The sequence below is a fragment of the Martes martes genome (assembly GCF_963455335.1).
Source record: "Martes martes genome assembly, contig: scaffold_199, whole genome shotgun sequence".
Classification (NCBI taxonomy): Eukaryota; Metazoa; Chordata; class Mammalia; order Carnivora; family Mustelidae; genus Martes; species Martes martes.
Genome location: NW_027666529.1, coordinates 43,591 through 64,922, shown reverse-complemented (window position 1 = coordinate 64,922; position 21,332 = coordinate 43,591). Strand labels below are relative to the sequence as shown.

At 53.3% G+C, this 21,332-nt stretch overlaps 2 protein-coding genes across 4 annotated transcripts in view; one reads left to right on the top strand and one right to left on the bottom strand.

Moving 5' to 3' along the window:
- Window positions 1–18,881, bottom strand: part of RASSF4 (Ras association domain family member 4) — a 31,276-nt gene extending 12,395 nt beyond the window's left edge. Inside the window, exons 1-4 of one of the 3 annotated variants that reach the window (XM_080831500.1) lie at window positions 18,745–18,881; window positions 14,311–14,572; window positions 9,837–9,933; window positions 7,845–7,920 (exon numbers count right to left, since the gene is read on the bottom strand). In XM_080831500.1, coding sequence (XP_080687626.1) covers window positions 7,845–7,920; window positions 9,837–9,898 — 138 coding nt within the window. In that variant the 5' untranslated portion in view covers window positions 9,899–9,933; window positions 14,311–14,572; window positions 18,745–18,881. The remainder of the gene's footprint in view (window positions 1–7,844; window positions 7,921–9,836; window positions 9,934–14,310; window positions 14,573–18,744) is intronic. The other 2 variants (XM_080831502.1, XM_080831501.1) reach the window with 2 other exon arrangements.
- On the top strand, window positions 1,306–2,724 carry DEPP1 (DEPP autophagy regulator 1). Its single transcript, XM_080831504.1, has 2 exons — window positions 1,306–1,450; window positions 2,041–2,724. The coding sequence occupies exon 2, from the start codon at window positions 2,067–2,069 to the stop codon at window positions 2,691–2,693; it is 627 nt and encodes a 208-aa protein (XP_080687630.1). The 5' UTR covers window positions 1,306–1,450; window positions 2,041–2,066; the 3' UTR covers window positions 2,694–2,724.
- Window positions 18,882–21,332: the final 2,451 nt, after the last annotated feature.

The window sequence follows — 21,332 nt, the reverse complement described above, 5'->3', positions numbered from 1 at the left end:
ATGCCTTCTGTTCCCCAGAAGGGCTTATAGAAGTGTCCTGCAGGGTCAATTTCATGGTAAATTAGTAACCGCTTAAAACACCCTGTTATCCACAGAGAAAATAGTTACACTCTGTTCAAGTTTATCAAAAATACACATTGCTTTCTGGAATGACCTTGCACTGTTTGCTAAAATAGAAAACAACAACAATAAAAGCAGAGGACTTTTTGATAACCACTGATGTTAACACAGTCGCAGACCGGTAACTAACGCTCCCTACGAAGAAAAGACTGGGTTGATTTGCTGGAGTTAAAGGGGGCAGTAAGCAACCCCAAAGTGGGTTTCCATTCTTTGTTTTCTGTCTTGGCCTCAGATGCCTCTGTCAGAGGTCAACACACCCCCTCCCCCAACACAGCTCAGCAAGTTCATTCACAGAGCCTCACTGCCTGCTGGTCCCATGTCGGACCCCATGTGTGAAGGAGATCAAGCAGTCTTGGTCCTGGGTCTGAGAGTCAGGAGATCATTTAGAGCTCCAAGGGGCAGGAGAAGACAGCACCACTGGGCCAGCAGCAGTGGGGCTAGATACGCTGGGCTGGGCCTTCAAACATGCCACGGGAAGGCTCTGGAGACTTTGCAACGAAGGAGGCAGGAGGAGTTGCTCTGGAGCTGGGAGCCAGGAGCGGAAGCAGAGCTGTTGTCTTCAAGGTCAGGGATCAGCTATGTTGGGGTTTGCTGGCCTGATGTAACTCAGGCCCCGTGTCCCTGCACAGACAGAGTGTGTGTCCCAAAGCTGCCCCTGACCACTGTTCCACTGTCCATCAGCCTGGCCCCATTGGGATGGAGGGGAGGCCATGTCAGGCTGCAGCTGTCTCTGTTCAAATCAGGAGAAACTGGGGGCAGAGCAGAAGGAGCTCTAGGCTCCTGGGCAGCCCTCGCCATACAGGCAGAAGCAGGACTTGAATGTGGGTCCCACAGCCTCCCATTTTTGTAAGTCGGGAAGTCATTCTGGGCCCTCAGATTCTGGGTCCCGCCTTCACTGGAGCCCCCTACCTCTCCCCGGGCCTGAGGTGGCTGGAGCGATGCCACCCCTCCCCTGCCCCGAGGAGTAAACATCCATGGAGCCTCCCACTGCTCCAGGCTGGCAGCTGGGCCAAACCCCGCCCGCCAAGCTGTTTTCCCTCTGAGAGCCTTCCTGTGTGCTGCTATTTTTGGCCCTCGTGACAGTAACTGGTGGCTGGTGAGGAAGTATAAAAGCAGCCGCCAGGCCTCCAGGTTCACCAGATAGCTCGGGGACGCTTGCACGCCGGACAGTAGCCTGTCGTCCCCACCACCCATCTCCTGGCCATTCCACGCTGGACACGGGGCTCTGACGGCCGAGCCCCCAGCCCTTTACCCGAGCTTCCTGGGTCTTCCCAAGGACTGTCCTTGCTTATCCAGCAGCCTTGTGAGCCCCAAGTTCCCTCGACTCCAGGTAAGAGAGCAGCTTCCCTCTGGTTAGAGACACGACAAGGTTTTGTTTCTTTTTGAGGGCGGGGCGAACAGGGCCTGACCACGGGATAAAGACCAGGGCCTAACCGCGGGATAGAGACCAGGGTGTGCCGACGAGGCAGTGATAATAGCGGCAGAGGGCTTCGCATCGGCAGAGGGATTTCCCGTGAGCTGTCATCCCATGTGTTTCTTACAACACGCTTTCCAGAGGGGATTTTTAACCCTGTTTTATGGATGGGTCAGGGGACGCTTGGAGAGGTGACTTTGGGGAGGTCCCCACCCAGGTGAGGAAGCGGCAGAGGCCGGTTTTACCCAGGTTCCCTCTGACTCCAGTCCGTTAGGCTGGGTTCTGATTTGTATGGGTTCAACAACAGTAAAGATGGATCCCTGAGCACATGGCTTTCAGTGTTAACGGGAAGGAAGAGTCCAGGAGTCCGAGCCTGGGTTTGGGTATGCAGACATCACTCCACTCTTGGCCTGTGAATCACCCGGGGAAGCCTCTGCTGAGAGAGGGGACCAGCAGGGGTGACAGAATGGCAGACCCCTCACCCCTGGTCCTCTGTCAATCAACAGGTCGCTGCTCCGCATCGCCGAAGGCCATGAGGTCCCGGCTCCTGCTTCCCGTGGCCCACCTGCCCACGATCCAGGAGACGCTAGAGGAGATGCTGCCCGGGGGGCCCGGGCAGGAGCCCCCGGCCTCCCCCAGCCTGGATGACTACGTGAAGTCTATCTGTCAGCTGGCTCAGCCCACTTCAGTGCTGGATGTGGCCACAGCCAGGGCCCAACCCGGTAGAACCCCCCGGCCAGCCCGCGCCTTCAAGAAGAGCCCTCCTACTGAGTCCCTACAGGACATTACTACCCGCTTCAGTGGTCAGCAGCCGGCACTGCCCGGGGACGGCACTGGGGACCCCCTGGACTGGCTCTTCGGAGAGTCCCAGGAAAAAAGGTCAAGTAGGAAGGACCAGCCAAGGAGGACTGGCTCCTCTGCTGACTCCTGGGGTCCACACAAACAGATGGACTGTGGCAAGGCACGAGGGACCCTCAGAGGGAGACCCTGGGATGCCAGGGTGCAGGGGCACTCTCTGGCAAGACCCTCAAGGGACTGGCACCAGGGCTTCTGGGCTTCCAGGCAACTCTGTACGGACGCGGCCTCCCCCCCTACCCCCCGCCCCAGCAGCACCCTCAGAACTCTCTATTTGCACCTCCCAGTGATCCATGAACTCTAACCCCTCCCCAATAAAGGCTTCTGTACAGAGCACGCTGGTCTTTGTCACCTCCCTGCCCCCCTCCCCTGAGGTGGGCACCGTCCCTGGCAGGTCCCCGAGAGGGAAACATCTTCCTGCAGGGGCTGCCTGCCTGGGCATTTTATAAACCCCCTCCTCTGAAGAGCGAGAACAGCCTCACTGGGGCTCGTGTGGTGTTACTGGTCCTGCTCGCACTGTTCCTTGCTGGCTGAGCACCTTGGGCAAGTTACTTAACATTGCTGTTCGTTGATTTTTCTCATGGGTAAAATGGGGGTAATTAAAGGGACCTGCTTTCTAGGTTGCTCTGGTGAGTAGATGGGATAAGAGCCACATGCATTATGGGTGCATAAAGCCTGCACACAGGCTTCTACACACGTCTGTGTGGTTGCTTCGCAGGCGGGGACGGGAGGTCAGTGGCGGGTGAGAAGCAAAGCTCTCAGCCACACAGGGATTTCCAAGCGAGGCCTGCACCCTCCAAGGTCAGCCTCCTGGCCCCCACCCTCAGAGCCTGTGCTCTGTGCAGCCCAAGAGGAAACATAATGGTTTCCCCCAAATGTACCCGCTGAGTTTGGGGGGAACCTGTCGCTAGGGCACCTGGGGTATCTCCGTGGCTCCAGCTCACAAGTCCCGTTGTGTCATTGGCAGAGTTTTGCCCATGATGAATTTTGCCCACATCTTGATGCCCAAGACAGCCAGCACCAGCTCAGCTGGCCGGATGTCAAACCACGGGACCAGGTGGTCCTGTCCTCACCATCCCCTTCCCTCCCTCCACCCAGGGGACTTCTCAACCATCGGACAAAGTGCAGGCCGTTGGCCAGCTGACCTGCCCTTAGGCAAGCCCAGTGGCCAAGGCCTCACTCCCCAGGTTCCAAGGTCTCGGCCAGGCCTAGGTCTTCCAACCCCCGTGCCTGGAGGCATCTGGCAAGGAAGGAGATGAAGGTGAGGAATAAGGGAAAGGGGGGGGTCTTCCTCAGAGAGGCAGGTGAGGAGGCATCAGAGAACTCAAAAAGATCAGGCCTGAGGACCCATCACCCTGTTCCCTTGGGCCAGGTCAGAGCTGGCTGACCCTGATCTGGGCAGAAGAGATAGAGGGGAGAGGAGGAGGACAGAACTGTGGCCACAGTCCAGCTCATAGCCTGCTTCAGTTTCCCCCATCTCCTTGCTCTGAAGAGTATCAAACTATTTTCTTTTTCCTTTCCTTTTGTTTTAAAATTGCTTTGCACTTGTATGCGTGTTTTGTGGGAAGGCAGAATGTAAACCAAACATTTAAAAGTTTCAGAAGACAGTCTGCTTATCTGTAAAATGGGGACACCACCCCTGCCTTCATAGGCTGCAAGGGTTGGGGCACGTGCTCTCGGAGATGGCATGGAAACCCCACAGAGGAATGCCTGCGTCCACCGCAAGCCGCTGTGTGTCTAGCCTGCTCAGACCTGCCCGTCCCTGACGTTTGCTGGCAAATAAGTGCAGGGCAGCCTTTAGCCAGAACACCCTTAGAAGGCATCGGGGAGGGCTGACCTGGGAGGGGATGCTGGCCTGTGACCATGTGGGCTGGGCTCGCCTCACTGTAGCCCCTTCTGCGAAGCTGTGGGAAACCAGGTCAGAAGGAGGCAACTAAGATGAGGCTGGCCAATTGCCTCAAGCTCAAAAACCACATGGCTGCATTTGGGAGGTCAGACAGGGCTCTGGGCTCCTCTGCTCATATCCCCTGATGTGAAAGAAGTTAATGGCACCTTCATGAAGGGCCAAAACAAAAATAATTGAATAAAGGGCCAGGGGAAGAGGCTTTTGGCATTCCAAGCTTTGCATGGGACAGAACAGCCTAGCAGAAAGTCCCTGTGATGGGGGCCCTATAAAGCAGTCTCCTGCTCACTTGCCCCTGGAGTTGGGAAGGAACACAGTGCCCGGACCAGGGGGCAGTCTGGGAAGCAGTTGCGAGCTCTCAAGGGAGCACGTCCACTGCCTGCTGAGTACTCACCTGGGTGCCAGTGGTCTGTCAACTGCCCATCATCCCTGCCTTCAGGCGTTAAAAGAAGGGGGATCATTATAAGAGGGAAGGGGATCCTGACTTTCTCCACCCTGGGAGAAGCAGAGACCCTGAGTAAGTGAAAGGACCTCCTTCCCATTCTCACTCAGCTCAGGAGCTGGGGACAGAGGATGAGGACTGGGTGTGATGTGTGCTCTTGGCCACCAGGGGGAGCATGAGAGGCCGGCTCCCCTAGCCCACAGCATGCAGGTGCCCAACAGGAGGGTCCCATTTTTCATTGCAGTGATTATTTACTCACTGGTATTTCTGGGTGGTCCATTTTTCTCTCGAGCAATCAAACAGCCTGGTTAAAATGATTTGCTATCTTCAAAAGGCACAAATTGCTCCAGGTTGCTCGTACTCTCCTTTGTCATATAAGCAAAAGCATCCCAAAGGCAAAATTTACGATAGAGGAGGCTAGTGCCTGGGCCTCCTCTGACAGAGGAAGCTAGTATGGGGAATCCCTTGCCCTTCGGAAGCTGGGGGAGAATTCGCAGGGATACGCTGGCCCCAGGGCGTGGCCCCTGCTCCCTGACACACTTCATCGTTCCACATTCTATGGATCCCGGAAGAGACTGTGGAAGAAGAGGTGTCCCCAAACTGGAACGGCCAGGCCACCGTCTCTCGAGGGGAGGCCTAGTGACAGCAGGGAGCGGGGTCTCCTCTGGAGCCCCACACGGCTCTGTGAGGGCCCAGCTGGTGCCGAGCCCCTCCGCAGCTGGGAGGCGCTTTCGCTTGGTGACTGAAGGTAACGAACCCCTCCCTGCATCTCTGAGGCCTGCCAAAGCTTAATGCTGGCAGTGGGGTTGCTGTCTTACAAACTTCGGTGCTCAGGCCTCAGAGCTAGGCTGGCATCTTATGGCAGGGTTACCTTGCAGGGGAGACTTCCAACTCTGAAAGCCTCAATCTCTTTGTCTGGGAAATGACCATTTCCAGGTCACAAGGCTCTTGTATTACAATAAATAACAGAGGGACAAAGTGCCTGGTGCCTGTATGCCCTCGGGGCCTGCAGTGCCTGGAGAGGCCAGCCCAGGCGCCTGAGCTGTGAGTCCCTGAGGCCCAGGAGGTACCGGGTCTGCATCTGAGAAATTGCAGAGGCCTGAACACAGGGTGGCGGGTGGGTCAAGGAGGCACTTGGTGTCCAGGAATCAGTCACGCATTTCAGCATCAGAACTCTGGGCTGCCAGGCCTACAGTGCCTTTGTGCAGACAGTCACCCCCCACCCCCACCAAGATGCATATTCCCTCAGGCTGCTGCCCCTTGGCTGTTAAGGCTGTGGAAGTTTCCTGAAAGGTACTTTCTGGCTCTAGAGAAATCAAGTCAGATTCTCATACCTTCTTTAGGTTAGGAGTAGGAAAATCCCCATCTGAGGTGTTAACTTCTTACCACAGGGGGCTGTCAAGAATACCTCTTCCCCTTTTTGGGGTCTCTCACTTTTCCACATGGACTCTCCCATCACACACAAACACAGGCATAGCTTTGGGGCTTCCCACTCCTCCTCCCCACATGACTGTTCCTACAGAAGGGATTGTCTCGGGGAATCCCAAGGACAAGGGTCAAGCTCTTAGAGTAGCAGTTCTCAAACTTGGCCTTCATCCCAATCCCCTGGAGGGCTTATTAAAACACAGATGGGAACAGAAGGAGTTTCTGATTCAGCAGGCCTGGGGGCAGGAGAGCGTTCCCAGGTGACTGAGGCTGCTGGTGCACTGACCACAGGTTAAGAGCTGCCAAGTCTTAGATTAATCACTGGATGACAGCCCAGGGCTGAGGAACAGGGCACAGCTAGAAGACCCCAGTGCATGCACGTCCCCAGCACCACTGCTGGGGTAGGTCTAGTTCTCACTTAGCCTAGATCAAAACTGCCCAGTGCACTAGAGCTCAGGATCCATCTCAGCTTGCCCGGGCCTGTGCGTTTATCACCCAATACCTATGCTGGGGTGGTGCACTGGGCCTGGCCCAGGGACGCAAAACCAGTGGGGCTCTTGGGTAAGAGAAGAAACAGCAAAACCAGAGATGGCAGGACGGTGGCATCAGAGCCTGGCCGGCAACAGTGAGGAGCTGGGCTGCGGGGTGGGCTGGATAGACAGGTGTCAGAGAGCCGCTCTGCTGGAAGAAGGGTGGAGGGGGTGAGGGAGCGGGGAACAAGGCCCCATGCAGGCTGAGCAGGCCTTGGGGAGGTGGAGGGTGAGGTGTGTGCTGTTCCAGATCATCCCAGCAGACCCGTGCTGCCTGGACCGCAAGCCAGCAGCTTCCCTCCCACCCAGGCTCCAGGGCCTTGCTCGTGACAATAGCCTGGCCCAGGCTGCACTGTGCCCGCGGAGTGTTTTGTTTAACCCGCATGGTGTTTCGAGGTTTAGGAAATTCCACATAAAATTCCGGATATCTAACTTCTTTGGAAAAATTAGAAAGAGCCTGGCTGTCTGGAGCCCACGTCCCTGCACAGCAGTGTCTGCAGCTGGGATGTGCTCTCCCGCACCCTCCACTCCCCAAGCCTGTGCTGCCTCTCCCATTCCCACCTGCCTGGCCCCGTGAGCATCCTCTGGGGAGCTCTACTCCATTTCAGGCCTTTCCTCTGATGGTTATTCTGATTGGCAAACACAGAGAATGCTTTCACTTCCCCATTGCCCTGTGACCTTGGGCAAACAAGAGCCCCACATTGAGTTCCTTATTTGTGCCATGGGTGGGATGGGCCGAGAAGGGACTGGGCTGTGCGGTCCCAAAGATTTCAAACTCCAATGTCCTGGCAGTTCACCCAGGCAAAAGTCCTGGGTGGAAGAGGAACACCCCCAGGCAATTATTCCCACCTACTCTGAACACTTGCCAGGTGTGGGGGGGGGCGGGGTGCTCTGACCCTCAACACCCCTTACAGGACTTCCAAGAAGACGCCCTGGCTGCTGGTAACCTGGTCTCCAGCAGAAGATGGGCAACCTCATAGTTCATTATCCAAACTGGGGTTTGCTTCACCTCTGAGAGTGAAGCAAATGGTCTTAATAATGGCCCTGGACTGTATAAACCAAGACTGTCTTCAGCAAACCAGGACAGATGCTCTAGAACGTTAGCCTCTACTTCTAGATGGTGGCCTATGAATAAAGAAGAGAAACAGGCCTTACCTCTCGGTGTCTCAGCTGAAAGCTTCTGCCCTCATGGTAGCAGTTGTAAGTTTTTAGCAAGCTTAAGAGCTCCGACCTGAAAAGGTAAAGACACACCTAATAACCCTGGGGTGTGGCAGGGCTTTGGACAGTAATGACAGACGTCTTGCCAGCCACACACAATCAATTTAGAGACTAGACTCCGCCAACAGACACATGCCTTTCAGTCTTCCAGGGCTTTCACATGTCAACCCCTGTGGAAGTTGTAGGGGTGGGAGGGGGGCAAAGAGAAACTCACAGACGGCCCACTTAATTGTGCAAATTGTGTGTGTGCACTTTCGCCATCACAGATCAGAGTTCCTGACAATCTCCCTGTACTTTATTTCTGAGTCACTTCCTCAATAAATTCCCTTAGATTGGTTTATTAGCATTTTAAAGACTCTCGCTCTTTCCCCCCATATTACTCCCTATAAGGGCCTTGTGCAGCCGCTGTGCAGGCACCATAAGGGGTGTCTGCCCCTTCCTCGTCCTGCCTTTCTGGAGGTATGATCAAGAGATGAGGCTGACAGCTGTGAGAGAAGATGCTGAAGGTCTGAGGGAGGCCACTCTGCCCCAAACGCCTTCTCCCCAGAATAAAGGGAGGCCGTAGCAGGGAAAAGACCGTCCCTGCACCCCAGCAGGGCCCTGCAGGGGCGTGCAGTCCTGTACATAAGAAATGCGAGCCACACATGCAATTTTAAATCTTCTAGTCTTCACATTGCAAAGGCAAACAAAACAGGGGAGATTAGTTTTCATAATGCATCTTGTTTAATGGCACAAGATATCTAAAATATTATCATGTCCACATAGAATCAATATAAAAATTATTACTGAGATCTGGCTCGTTATTTTATTTTGTAATGAGTGTTTTCTAGCTTTCTTTTATATTCACTATTCCTCTCCAGCCGTAAGTCAAGTGCTTGGTGGCCACTGTGGCTCGTGGCTCCCCTACCGGGGAAGTCCTGCTCTAGAAGATCTTCAGGCAGTGCCTTGGCTGACATGGGGGTCCCCCAGGGTGTGGATGAGCAGTACCTGCCACTGGTGCTCTGGGGTGCTGCCCAATGTGGGGGTGATGGCAACTGACAAGGGAAGTGAGGCACTTGTGATTAAATGAATGAGATGCCCTTAACACAGCAAGATTAATGTTGCACGTTTGCTGTGCCTGTAAGTGTGTAAATGCCGGACATAAACTTGTTAGGACACATATACATGAAATTAATCATGTTGTGGTTATGATTATGACTTTTCCCAAAGTTATATTTAATATTATTCTCGTTATAAAATTTAAACAAGGAAAATGATGGTGTGGGCAGCACAGTGCAGGGAAGGCCGTCTGTTTTCTCAGGTCTCTAAGAGGAGGACCCAGGAAGGAGGTCAGTGAAAGCTAGGAGCCTGGCTTGTCTTCAACGTGGCAGACAGGAGCTGCCCAAATTTAGAAAAGATTTGAACTCAGTACTCAAAAAGCAAGATAACATAAAAACATATACTTTTCTTTAGCTCAGAAATAAATTTGAAAAACTATCCTAAATCTTGTTTTTATGTTGAGACAGATGGCAAATAGAATTAAAAATAAGCAGAGCTAAAAATCAATAACAGTACACTTTTTTTCAGTAAAAACTCCAAACCTATTTTGAGTTCTTTTTTTTCTTTCTCCCCCGGAACTGTTTAACACAATAAGAACGTTAGCATTGGTCTAGCTTTTGAATCAATTAAATGCCATCTGTGCAGAGTCATGGCAGACATTGCCACACTTTCCTGCCTTTGTGGGCCTGAGCGGGCAGGGGTCAAACCCACACCCCAAAGAGATCCTTGATCTCCAAGGAGACAGGCTTTGAAAAGAAGTGCCCCCATCACTGTCCCTGGGGCAGGCACATCGTCATATCTGTGAAAGGTGCCCAGAATCCCTCCACCCAAAGTCTGTCTGTGGCAGGAAGTGGCCACAAGAAGATCCCCTCCCTGTATGCAAAGGCTTACTTCAGGATGGACTTGCTGTCACTGATGGGGACGTGAGAACTGGGCGGGCAGTCTTCCTTCATCTTCCCCTCTTGTCTGCAGTCTCGGGAGTTACCTGCTGGGAAGAGGAAGAAGGACAGACAGGTGAGTGTGGAGAAGCGCCGGCCAGTGCAGTGTCCAGAGCCCTGGTGTGCCCGCCTGTGGCTTCAGCCTCACCTCCCAACCAACCTGCCTGCACCCTTCCTCCCTTCACTCCTTGGCACAGCGCGGCCACAGCTGAAGGATCAGGCTCAGAGGACTTAATGGGGCCCCACACCGACCTGGGGCAGTCAAGCTCCCCTGGCGGGTGGGGACAAGGTCAGAGCTGCTGAGCTAGCTGGCACCTAGTACCAGCCCCCCTCCCAGAATCTCTCCACAGTCCCTAGGGATCTGGATCAGTCTCGTCATTGTTTCAGACCACAAGCTCTCTTCCCTCAGCCGGGACACCCTGAAGGGTGGTTTCTGCCTCCTTGGCTCCTCCAAACCCCCAAAGCACCCTGGGCCTTTCCTCTCCATTCCCACCGAGCCCAGGCTGGAGGCCCCTCCCTGCCTTTAGAGTCAGCACACCTGGGCCGGCTCTCCTAGTGATAGGTTAATCGGTACTGTGGTCACCACATCCAGGAGGCTGTGTTGAGCATTTTCTATGAATTATCTTATTTACTCCTTCCAACAACAGTACAAGGTAAGTACTATCCTATTCCCATTCTATGGATGAGAAGACAGAGACAGAAGTTGAGTGCTTTGCTTGAGATTCCTAGCGAATCAGTGGCAAAGTCACTATTTGAACACAAGCATTTAGATCCTAGATCTTGGTCTCTTAAGCCCTTCTCTGGGTTAATCTCACACAGTGACTTAAACCCGCCGGCCTTCTTTTCCTCATCTATGCAATGGGGGTGATCTCTGCCTATATGGTTGCTAGTTGATTCACATACGAAACAGTGTCTTCACAGTCTAGGAAGCTTTGTGGAGCTTCTCAAACCCTCCCGGCAAAATCCACTAGTACTTTCTCTAGCTTGTTGCCATCTTCTGCACAGATTTCAACTTTTCTCCCTCTCCAACTTATTCTGGCCAAGAACTCTCTTCTCAAGGCATGCTGTGTGTTGGGCAGTGAGCCACAGCTTCTCTCTCTCTCTCTCTCTCTGTCTCCCCCTAACCTCCGCCCTGTCTCTCACTTTCTCTTCTCTCAAGTTTCTACTGGACTCTGAGGGGTTAAGTCACATGGGGAAATGGCCCAGACAAGCTACACAGCTTTTCCTTCGCATCAGAGTGGCTCCTTCACAAAACCCCAACGTCTGTTCACACAAACCTCACTCAGGTCATTCCTACCTCTGTGTGTGTGCAAATGTTCCTGGGGGTTCAAGGTCAGGTTTGACTGCTATTGTATTCATGTCCTCAGAGCGGTCCCTCCCCTTGGTCCGTGACTCTGACCAGCCGAACACCTTTGATACCACCCACAAATAAGACAAGCCTGCCTTCAATGATGGCATCAGGCCTGAATGACCATTTGATTCAGGAAACAAGGAAACATGGAGAAGGGGGACAAACTGAGGGAGGTGGGCTTCTCAGTGACCTCAGAATCATCCTATAAATACTTCCGCTCTGCCTGGGTGTAGAGTGAGGCAAACCATGGCCTAGAGAGAGTTTAGGCTTCTGGCTATAGCTGCGGGCGAGGCCCTCCCTCCATAGTGCACAGGGTTAGGCACCTCGGGGGCCTGGCTTGGGGCCTCACTGTCAGGCAACAGGATTTCAAAATCGGGTTTCAGTTCCTCAGCTCCTGAGTCTACAGTGGAAAAAGTGATCTACCAGGCTCCCTCTCTGGGTAGTTCCTCAAACACTTTCATGCAGAGCTGGGTTCAGCCCAAGAAAAGTATCTGGGCTTCTCACTCAATGCTGCTTCTGCGGGCCCATGGCACGACTGTCTCACTCCTCATGGGAAGGGCCCAGAACTAACAGCGGTGGTATTTTCTCTTGCCTCGTCTGCAGCCCGCTTCTCTCCCACCCTCCTCACTTCTTGCTCGGAGTTCTAGCCTCCCTGAGCTGCTCTCATTTTCCTCATGGGCTTTCCGCTTTGTCCTCCTTCTGGGTCCTCATGGTGCTGTTCTCTGTCCAGAAAACAGCCTCTTCCCTGTCCTATACTCTGCCGTGAGCTCCGCCAGGAAACCCTTGCCTGAGCAGCCACCTCCTCCAGTATCAGGAGAGGCTCCTTTCCAGTCCAATGCCTGCTCTGAGCTCCTGGCTGTGCTGGGCCTTCAGGGCCTGACCTGTGTGTGAGGGAGCTGATTGGAGGCTGGGGGAGTGGGGTAGGGGGGAGGTTAAAGCTGCAGGCCTCCACACCAGGAACAGTACTTTTCTGGTTCACCTCCTGTTTCTAGCTCCAAACCAGACCCTGACACACAGCAGGAGGTCCATGGATGGCTGTTAAATTATGGGATGAAATTGAGAAGCCTTGCGGGGTCCTCCAAAGTCAGCTTTCCCAGAGTTGTGCATATCCAGCTGGAATAAAACATGCATATGTCTCCAGGGGTCAGGGCAGTAATTCAGCTGAGACACTGGTCAGTGGGCTCCATGGGGAATTAAGGGACACATTCTTTATCTGGAGGGTCAGCTCTTCTGGTGTGTCATGAGAAGGCAGAGATCTGGATTTGCATGTGCTATATTTCACTGCTTAAAGGTGGACACTGTGGCCAAGACACTGACCTCCCCTGGAATGACCCACACTCCTCTGCCGCTCACACTCCTCTGCCGCCTGTGGAGCCTGTGACTAACACCTCACATGTCACACAAAAGAAGGGTTGTGTGTTGCCCTCAGGCTAGGGCGTTTGAGCCATGTGTGACCCTGTTCTCTGTCATGGTGACCCAGAAAGTCACATGTCCCAGTTGGTGCAGCTTCCAGATGGTCAGCCTGGGTCCCTAAGTACCTCTGTGGCCCAGAGTCCTCTGCTGACCCACGGTGGCTGCGGACTGGGAAGGAGAAATAATGCTCTGCTGGGAAAAGCTGCTGCGGTCTCAACGATTTGTTAGTGCGGCATAACCTAGACTATCCTGACCGATGCAGGAAATTATTCCATTAAAAGATACATAGTTAAAAATAAAATGTAGCCAGACAAAACACAATTGCAAGACAGATGCCCTCGGTGGGGCTCCAGTGTGTGACTTCGGATTCACCACAGGACCCAGTTTACAATACTTTGTTCTCCATCAGCATGTGGGGAAAATGCCAATTTTGCTCTATTTCGTAGGAGTGCTTACAAGTGGAACCTCTATAAGTCACGCAGTGATTATAGAGCTCTGGGCCAGAAGCTGCTAAAGACCCTCATGGCTTCAATTGCCTGCCTTTTCCTCTCTGTGCCTTCATCTTCCTATCTGTACAATGGGAATACTGATCTTCAAATTTCTCGACTGTAGAACTCTTTGTTCAAATGGAATATTTATGCATATCAGATTAAAAGGGGCTTCTTGTGTCCACAGTGAGGTGGGTGGTAGGGAGCACCATCCAGGGCTTTGCTTAGGAGTCTGGATAATATTGTTTGCAAAGCACAGTGCTAAGTAACACACGAGGCCTTCCCTGGGCTGACCTTCCAGAGAGCTTCACTGTCCAGAGCCTGCCCTTTAGAAGGACATGACCAACATGCTGAGCGGCCCAGCTGGAGCTGGGTGGCATAAGCTGGGGGAAGGAGTCAGGAGACAAGTGAAGGATGGTCTGGGATTACAGATGGTCAAGTGAAAGGAGAAAGGGGAAGGTGACCCATAGGGTCACTGTGCATTTGTGCTTCCTTTACCAGACTGAACAGCATGGTAATTTTCATTCATTCTGATAATCTCTGTGTCTTATAGACTTCTAAAGTGAGGTGTACGTGTAATTCAGAGGTACCCTGGAGACAACTGCAGAGTGAGAGAGCTGCAAGGCAGGGAGAGAGAGAGGGAGGGAGAGCGAGCAAGCGAGCAAGCAAGCGCGTACCCCCCAGGGAAGAAAGCAAACAGAGATCCCTCTGTGTTCAGAAACATGGTCCTGAAACTGCCCCTTAAACATTCACTCTCCTTGTGCCCTGGACGGGGCCTTGGAGAATCTCTAATGTGTGCTTTTCGAACTTTAATAAAACACACAATCTTATTTGTAAAGGCAGAAGCCCAATGCACAAACAGATTAAAGCAAGGCTCTCTGCTTGAAGCTGGAGTTGGGGAGAGGACGGGCTGGAGACAGCCTGCCACCCAGGGGCAGTCCAAAAACCAGAGTGACAGATGCAGCTGGGCAGGCCAAGCCCTGCGGCTCTGGGAGTCCAGCCCTCTTTGTCCAGGCCTGCTCCCCTCCCCTCCCCCGGCCCCGGGGCACTCAGCTCAGGCCTCCATGTTTCTCCCCAGGCTGGAGGAGGCTCTGTTAGCAACCAGAGGACTCAGACTGCAGCGAGGGCTCCTCGTCCCTGGAGAAGGGGCCCCAGGGTGTGCCAGCCACGGTTACCTGTCGCCAGTGAACAGGCAGGGAACTGTTTCTGCTTTCCACTTCAGCGGCTGCTCTGCCAGCCGTGCAGGGGGGCTGCTAGGGACAGCCGGCACCACAGCCTGCCCTGGCTATTGTCCCTGGCCTTTGATTGGGGACAAAGGACACTGAAGCCTTTACAACTGAGAGGCTTGGCCTGTCTTGCCCTGTTTGCGGTCACGGAGCCGGTTATCGCAGAAGAAGGCGGCTTTGTGGCTCTTCGGGTCACCTCGGCAGCCCAATCCTGCAAAGGAGAAAAAGGCTAAGGGAGTGGGGTTTTCATGAAGCCAAACTGAGTGCATCTGAAGGCCTTTTCTTTCGGGATTCTGTGCTGCCTACTTTTTTCTCTTACAATGCCCTCTCTTTTCATAAAAGGATGGCAAAAATAGATGGTCATTGTCCTCACTTGGCAAAATGGCAAGTGCCTCAATATCCAAATTTAAATGTTCTGGGGATGTCTGTGAGATCTGGTAACCTCCAATACTTGACAAAACTATGATGCTTATTTTATTTAGCCATGATTAAAATTGAATGTGTAAATAGAGTGACATGGGAAGTGAAAGAAAGGAGGACAGAGCTGTTGGGCCCAGCTGCGAGCCTGGGGCCCAGGCTGCCTCGACTGGAAGGAGGCAGGAGGCTCAGAGAGAGAGGGCAGGTGCAGGACACTGCCTTGCATTCCTGAGACACCCAAATTCCCTGCTCTGTAGCCCATGACCACAACTTCCAAAGGCCAGCCTGGGGGCGGGGGGCAGCAGAAGGTACTGAAAATAAGGAGCCTTAAAGGCACCCCCACCCCTCCTCCAGCACCTGTCAGTCAGCAAATGGCAAGAGCCTTAGCCAGGGAGGAAGCTGCAGGGCCTGCGGCCGGTACCAGCCAGGCCACAGGCTGCCCCCAGCAACACATGTTTGCGGAGAAAGCCAGTTGTTGGGATGCAGGTGGCAGGCAGCGACTCAGCAGCTGCTGTCCCTGCCCCTCTACAGGGCTGTCCTTAACCCCCTCGCCAATTCCACAGGCCAGACCCTCCCTCTGCCACCATCTGCCCTGAGGTCCGTCACGCCCCTCCCCTCCCACAGCACTGCGCCGGGGTGGGGGTGGGGGCACACTACAATGACCCTGGGCACAGTCCAGATGGAGGTGACGGTGGCTGAGGGAGAGCAGCCTCCCCCACCACTGCCTTCTCCTGGGCTGACTCAGGGACCCCAACTCACCTTTGCTCCCTCCTCCCCACCTCCAGGGTCCTAAGCTCCCACCCGAAGGTCTCCTGGAGCCCATCCTGACACCCAGGCCTGCCGGACACTGGTGCCCCTCCCTTGGAGGAGCTTGGGCCTCCGCACCCTCACAGGCTGGTCTTCCTCACATCTTCCCCATCTTCCAGACAGTTCTAGCTCCTCGGCAGAGCCTCACCCAGGCCCTCCGGCAGGATTTCTGGTTTCTGCTCTGGCTTTCAAGGCGTGGCAACCCGAGGCAGCAAAGACATCTCCCATCCTCCTGCTCCCTCTCTCCTACACACTCTGGGCCAGAGGGGCCCTTCCTGCCAAAACCAGGCTTACCTCTAGCCTGTGGAAGATGGGATCTACGGGATCTATGAAAACAGGAATTCTCTCAGCCACGCTTTTTGGGCCAGACAGGTGCTCTGAAGGACCAAGATCCTGAGGGCCTGGGGCCAGAGGTGGGGGCAGTCTGGGGGAAGAGCCCTCCAGGTGCTCAGTGCCCACAGCTGCAGGGCTGCACCGGGTCGCCTCCAGGTCTGTGGGCCAAGGGCGGTTGCTGGAGGTGCTTTCCTGTGAGACATTATGTGGCTCAGAATCTTCTGGAATCAGAATCTCAGAATCTTCTTTTGGAATCTCTTAAAAGCGCAACACACACTCCCCAGGGAAACTCACACATGTGCCTGAGTGTGCAAGTATGCACACACCAAATTTGCCTACCACTGCAGGGGCCTCAGGCCCCTCTTCATGTGCCCTTGGGTCCCCAGATGCCAGGTTAAGAACTTTTGCCGAAACGTATCACAGTGAGAGAGAAGAGACCAAGGCGCCTCCCAGAGAGAAGTCTGGGTATGGGTTTTGCGGCAGCATCTCCCTGGCATGTGACTCCAGCATGTTGTGCTGTCCCTTGGCCTCAGTTTAGCCAGGATTATATGGGGAGCTGGTCCAGAATGTCTTCAGAGCCCTTCCCAGCTCTGCAGCTACGGGGCTGCCTGAGCACCTGGCTCCCACCCCCTAGAGTCAGGCAGGGCAAGCGGAAGGGGTTCTGAGTCTCTCCCTTAGCAGTGCATCCTGGGGAAGGAGGTCAGGGAGCCAGAAAAGAAAACTGAGCAAACTGTAAGTTCCCCTTTAATAAGAGAAGAAGCTCTGGGAAATGCAGCCACTTCCTATTTGACCTTAATTTACTTTAAAACAATTCCAAAATATTTCCTTCAATGTACTCTGTGACCAGATAACCACCCCCCCTTTACAAGGATCTGGGTTTAAAGCTCTGCTCTGTGGTTTGTTAGCTGTGTGACCTTAGGCAAAGTCCCACACTCTCTCTCTCTGGACCTCAGATTCCTCAGTTGAATCACAGACTGCTGCAAGATACATCTCACATGGAACTCACCCTCAATAAACCGACAGTCCGTGACAGGTCGCAGTGGGGGGTCAGAAGAGATAGCAGGTTTTGGAAATGGGGATGTGGGACTCAAAGAGGAGGGCAGTCCTCCCAGCTGGAGTGGCTGTGAGCAAGGACATCTGGCCAAGTTTGCTCTCAGAACCAAGCCGCAGGACCCAAGGGCCCAGTCCGGAGTGCCTTCTGGTAGACCTCTGAGTCGGGTCTCCCTGTGAGGTTTTGCGTTGGCAGGATCTGAACTGTGACATGCTGAGTTCTGCTCATGTTCTTGGTTTTCTAGCATTGTCCAACTGACCTTGACTCAGGGGACCCTGGGCCTTCACTCTGTTCTCCACCTCCAGACCACCCACTGGAGTCTCAGGGCCTCCCTTCCCACTTTCACGGGGGCTGTCTAATCTGTGGCTTCAACCTCACTTTCCCTAAAAGTCAGTTGGTAATAGATTGCTATTCCCTAAAAGTCTTGAACCACCAGCACCACACACAGAGAGAACTATGACAAGAACTACTGAAAATACACTTCATCACTGACAAAGTGCTGAAACACACCCCATTACAACTTCCAGCCAGAAATTTTTTGACCTAAGTTTAATGTGTTCCACCAGCTACCCCTCCCCCTTTTCTCCTCCCTCTTCCTCTCCTCTTGCCCCCCACCCCCACCCCAACCTTCCTCCCTCTAGCACCTCCCACCCTGGTGGCAGCAGCTCAGGAATTACACTGGGGAACAGGAGGCCAGCAGACCTGCATTCACCTGTTAGTTCTACCAATTCATTCCATTTTTTTTTTTTTTTTTTCCTAATCATGGCTACTGACAAGAAAGCTTGGTTGCTCCTTGAGCAGTTTAAACCACGGAGAAGCTAGCAAGGGTTTCTTCTGCCAGTCCAAGTATGTGGTTTTGGAATCTAACGTGCTTGGGTTCAAATTCCAGAATCCCAGCCCCATTTGCTGCAACTTTATTTAATTTGTTTATGAAGTGAGGTTACCAAAGATCTTCCAGTGTTTTAAGAAAGCACACGCCAGCACTGGCCTTGCGCGGATGGTGGTGTGAGAAGGGGCCCTCCCTCCCTCAGGGCTGTGTCACATTATAAAAACTCTGAACCATCTCTCCAGAATCGAAGAGTCAGGAGCATGGGGGGAGAAGAGGGTGGTGGGCAGGGTGCTCTCTGAAGTCAGTGGGTGAAATGAATGAGATCTGGCACAACAAAGTCTGAGTTCAAATCCTGACTCCACCACTGACTCATCTGGGTGAAGTTGGAAAATTCCATAACTCTGTAAGCCTCAGTCTTCTCGTCTGATAATGGGGATAATGAAAATAATCAGGGCTATGAGAAGTTAGGTGCCATATTGTGCTAACGCCCTTTGCACAGGTCTGGGAATCAAGCAAATCCTTTATAAATAGCGTGGTTAGGCAAGCCCCTTCTTCTGCTATTATCTCGGCGCCGGTTTTCCATCTGTGAAATCTGAGAGTTGTGCCAGAGCCTCTGAGCCTTTCCCCCAACTAAAATCAATGCCTAAGATGAGAGACAAGGTGAGCAAAGGTGTAGCCTGCGGGCCGCTCTCATCTATCATGCCCAGGTTTGAGACCCTGATTTTGTTCCCCCTTGGAGAAGGTGACTGGCACAGTGCCCACTCTCAGCAATGGGCCTGAGGCCCGGGCTGCGCCAGGCTGGCAGGGGAGGGAACTCTGCACGCGGCAGCCAAGGGGCACCGGTGCCCAGGCTCCAGAGTCCACGGCTTGGGGCGAGTGAGGGCTCGGGGAGGGGGAAGACGGTGCTCCCTGGACGCCCCCAAACTCCTGCCTGTGCATCACTCACCCTCTGCTCATCGCGCAGTCCAGAAGCCGCTGCCCGCGCTGTGCCCTCGCCGGCACCCGAGCTGTGTCGGCAGCGCCTAAAGCCCCGGGTCCCCGGGGCTACGCGCGTAGGGCCCGCCCCTCCCCGCCCCTCGCCCTGCTCTGGCCAATGGCCCGCCCCATCTGCCCCCTCTCCGCCCCGCCCCTCCCCGCCTCCTCCCCGCCCCTCATCTCTCGCAGGCCAATGACACCGCCCCGTCCGTCTTGCCCCGCCCCCGGCACACAGGGAAGGGTGGGCTCCGGGCGGTGCCCGAGGGGCGGCGGGGAAGGTTTAGGGAGTCAGACCCGAGAGACGACGAGGGCACCCGGAGACGCTTGGAGGAGACAGCCCAGACTCTGCCGGCAGGGCTCGGGTGTGGGCGGAGTCCGGGACTCTTGGGTTTCCAACAAAGGCCGCTGCGTGGGCACCGAAATTACTAGTGTGCCCTGGGGAGGACGTTATCAGTTAAAGCCAGAGCATTGTTATCTCTTTTGCTGAGGGGGCACCTGTGTGGGGTCCTGCTGTTTGACTGGCGTGGCCTCTCTGAGCTCCACCGCGTTTAAGAAATCGTATCCGATGGTCCAGAGGATATAAACTTCTCTTCCAGGGGCGCCTGGGTGGCTCAGTGGGTTAAAGCCTCTGCCTTCGGCTCAGGTCATGATCCCAGGGTCCTGGGATCGAGCCCCGCATCGGGCTCTCTGCTCAGCGGGGAGCCTGCTTCCTCCCCTCTCTCTCTCTGCCTGCCTCTCTGCCTACTTGTGATCTATGTCTGTCAAATAAAGAAATAAAATCTTTAAAAAAAAAAAAATAAAAATAAACTTCTCTTCCAGTCACCGCCAGCTGAATGAGGATTGGCAGGCACCGAAGCAGAGGGGACGGAAGCCCACAGGCCTTTTGGGGAGCCCGGACAGTTCAGTGTTTCTGGGGTATAGGGGTGGCGGGGGTGGGGAACGGGCTGATGAAAACATTTGCAGTTTCTGTTTGATATCACCATCCCTAGTCCTGACCTCTGGACCTCTTTGCCTCTGCTCTCAACACAAATCATTTAAGTGTCATTCGATCTGTGTGGTTCTTAATCTTTGTAGAAACAGATGGCCATTTTAGAACCTGATATATACCTTCTAGCAAACCACAGGTAAAATCAGCCTGGGATTTGAGTTTATGGGTCCCTGGATCCCTCTTGAGAGGGCCTGTGCTAATCATTGTCAGGGCTGTGGGATTTGGGACCAAGAAATTGGGCTCTGCCGTCTATTTCCTGTAATACCTTGCCATGTTGCAATTGCTCTGGGCCTCAATTTCCCCACCTGCAAAAGTGAGGGGACTAAAGATGACCAGAGATTCTTCAGCTTTGCGTTTGCATGAATCTGTAGAGAATGACCCATCCTTGGCCAGCTCAGGTCTTCCCTGTGGTCAGGGACCCCCCCCCCCCCAAGTCCTGCACAGCCCAAAGTTCTGGTCATCAAAGCTGAGGCCAATAACTGGTGTTTCTGAAAGTTTCTCGAAAACAGTGAACAAAATTCAACAGAGCCCTTAACCTCTGAGTATTCATTTTATGCCCAATAGGTAAATAAACATAGCGCCAGGGTAACATACAATTTCCCTGGGGCTTTCCAGCACTCAAGAATGAATCATTCCCTCTTATCTAGTTGATGCTATGTCTGGGGCCCGAATAGCCTGGAGGGATGATTGTATTTGAGGAAGCAACCTGATGTGTCTTGCACTCCCACTGTGTATCATGAACCCACACAATCCCCTCAACATCCCCGGGGAATGGGTATTTCCTGGATTTTATAGGGAACACAAGTGTCCATGATCCGGTCCTTAGTTCCTCCTGAAGGAGGATCACTTTTCCTTCAGTTTTCAATGTAACTATATTTGGTCTCCAGCTCATTTATGGTGGGTGTTGTGGATATTGTTAACTGCCAATCCATTATCCATTTTCTTCTTTGGAAAAAAGAGAGGAAGGAAGGAAAGGAACAGAAAAGGAAAAAATTGGGGGCGCCTGGACAGCTCAGACTGTTAAGTGTCTGCCTTTGGCTCAGCTCCTGATTCCAGGATCCTGGGATCAGGCCATGCCTCAGGCTCCCTGCTCAGTGTGGAGTCTGCTCCTCTCCCTTGTACGTTCTCTGTTTCTCTTTCTCTTTAAGAAATCTTTAAGATTTCCTAAGTGAAATCTTTAAAAAAATAAAAGGAAAGAAGTTGAGGGGTGGGGGGAGCCTGTGACTTCTTTGGGTCATGACCACTTGCATTTTTCACATGGTACTTGGCAACAACCCAACCATGGGTCATGAAATTAAGTTAGTAGATGATGTGACTTGTATTTTTTAAAAAATGGAAGAGAAAATATCAGTTTACAGCACACAAAGTAAATATAAGTTGTGTCCTATGAAACTTCTGTTTGTATTATTTATGTTTCAGTTACATGCATTAGGCTGATATGAAATACGTTTCTCACTGTGGGCTATGGTCAAAAACGTTTGAAATCCACTGTCTAAGTCAATCTTGATGATCCTTTCCATGGCTTTCCCAGCTTCCTTTAAAGCTAGTGGGGCCATATGACCCACTTCTAG

Bases quoted from the DNA above. Each gene is read 5' to 3' on its own strand.
- DEPP1 (XM_080831504.1), top strand. From the start codon at position 2,067: ATGAGGTCCCGGCTCCTGCTTCCCGTGGCCCACCTGCCCACGATCCAG.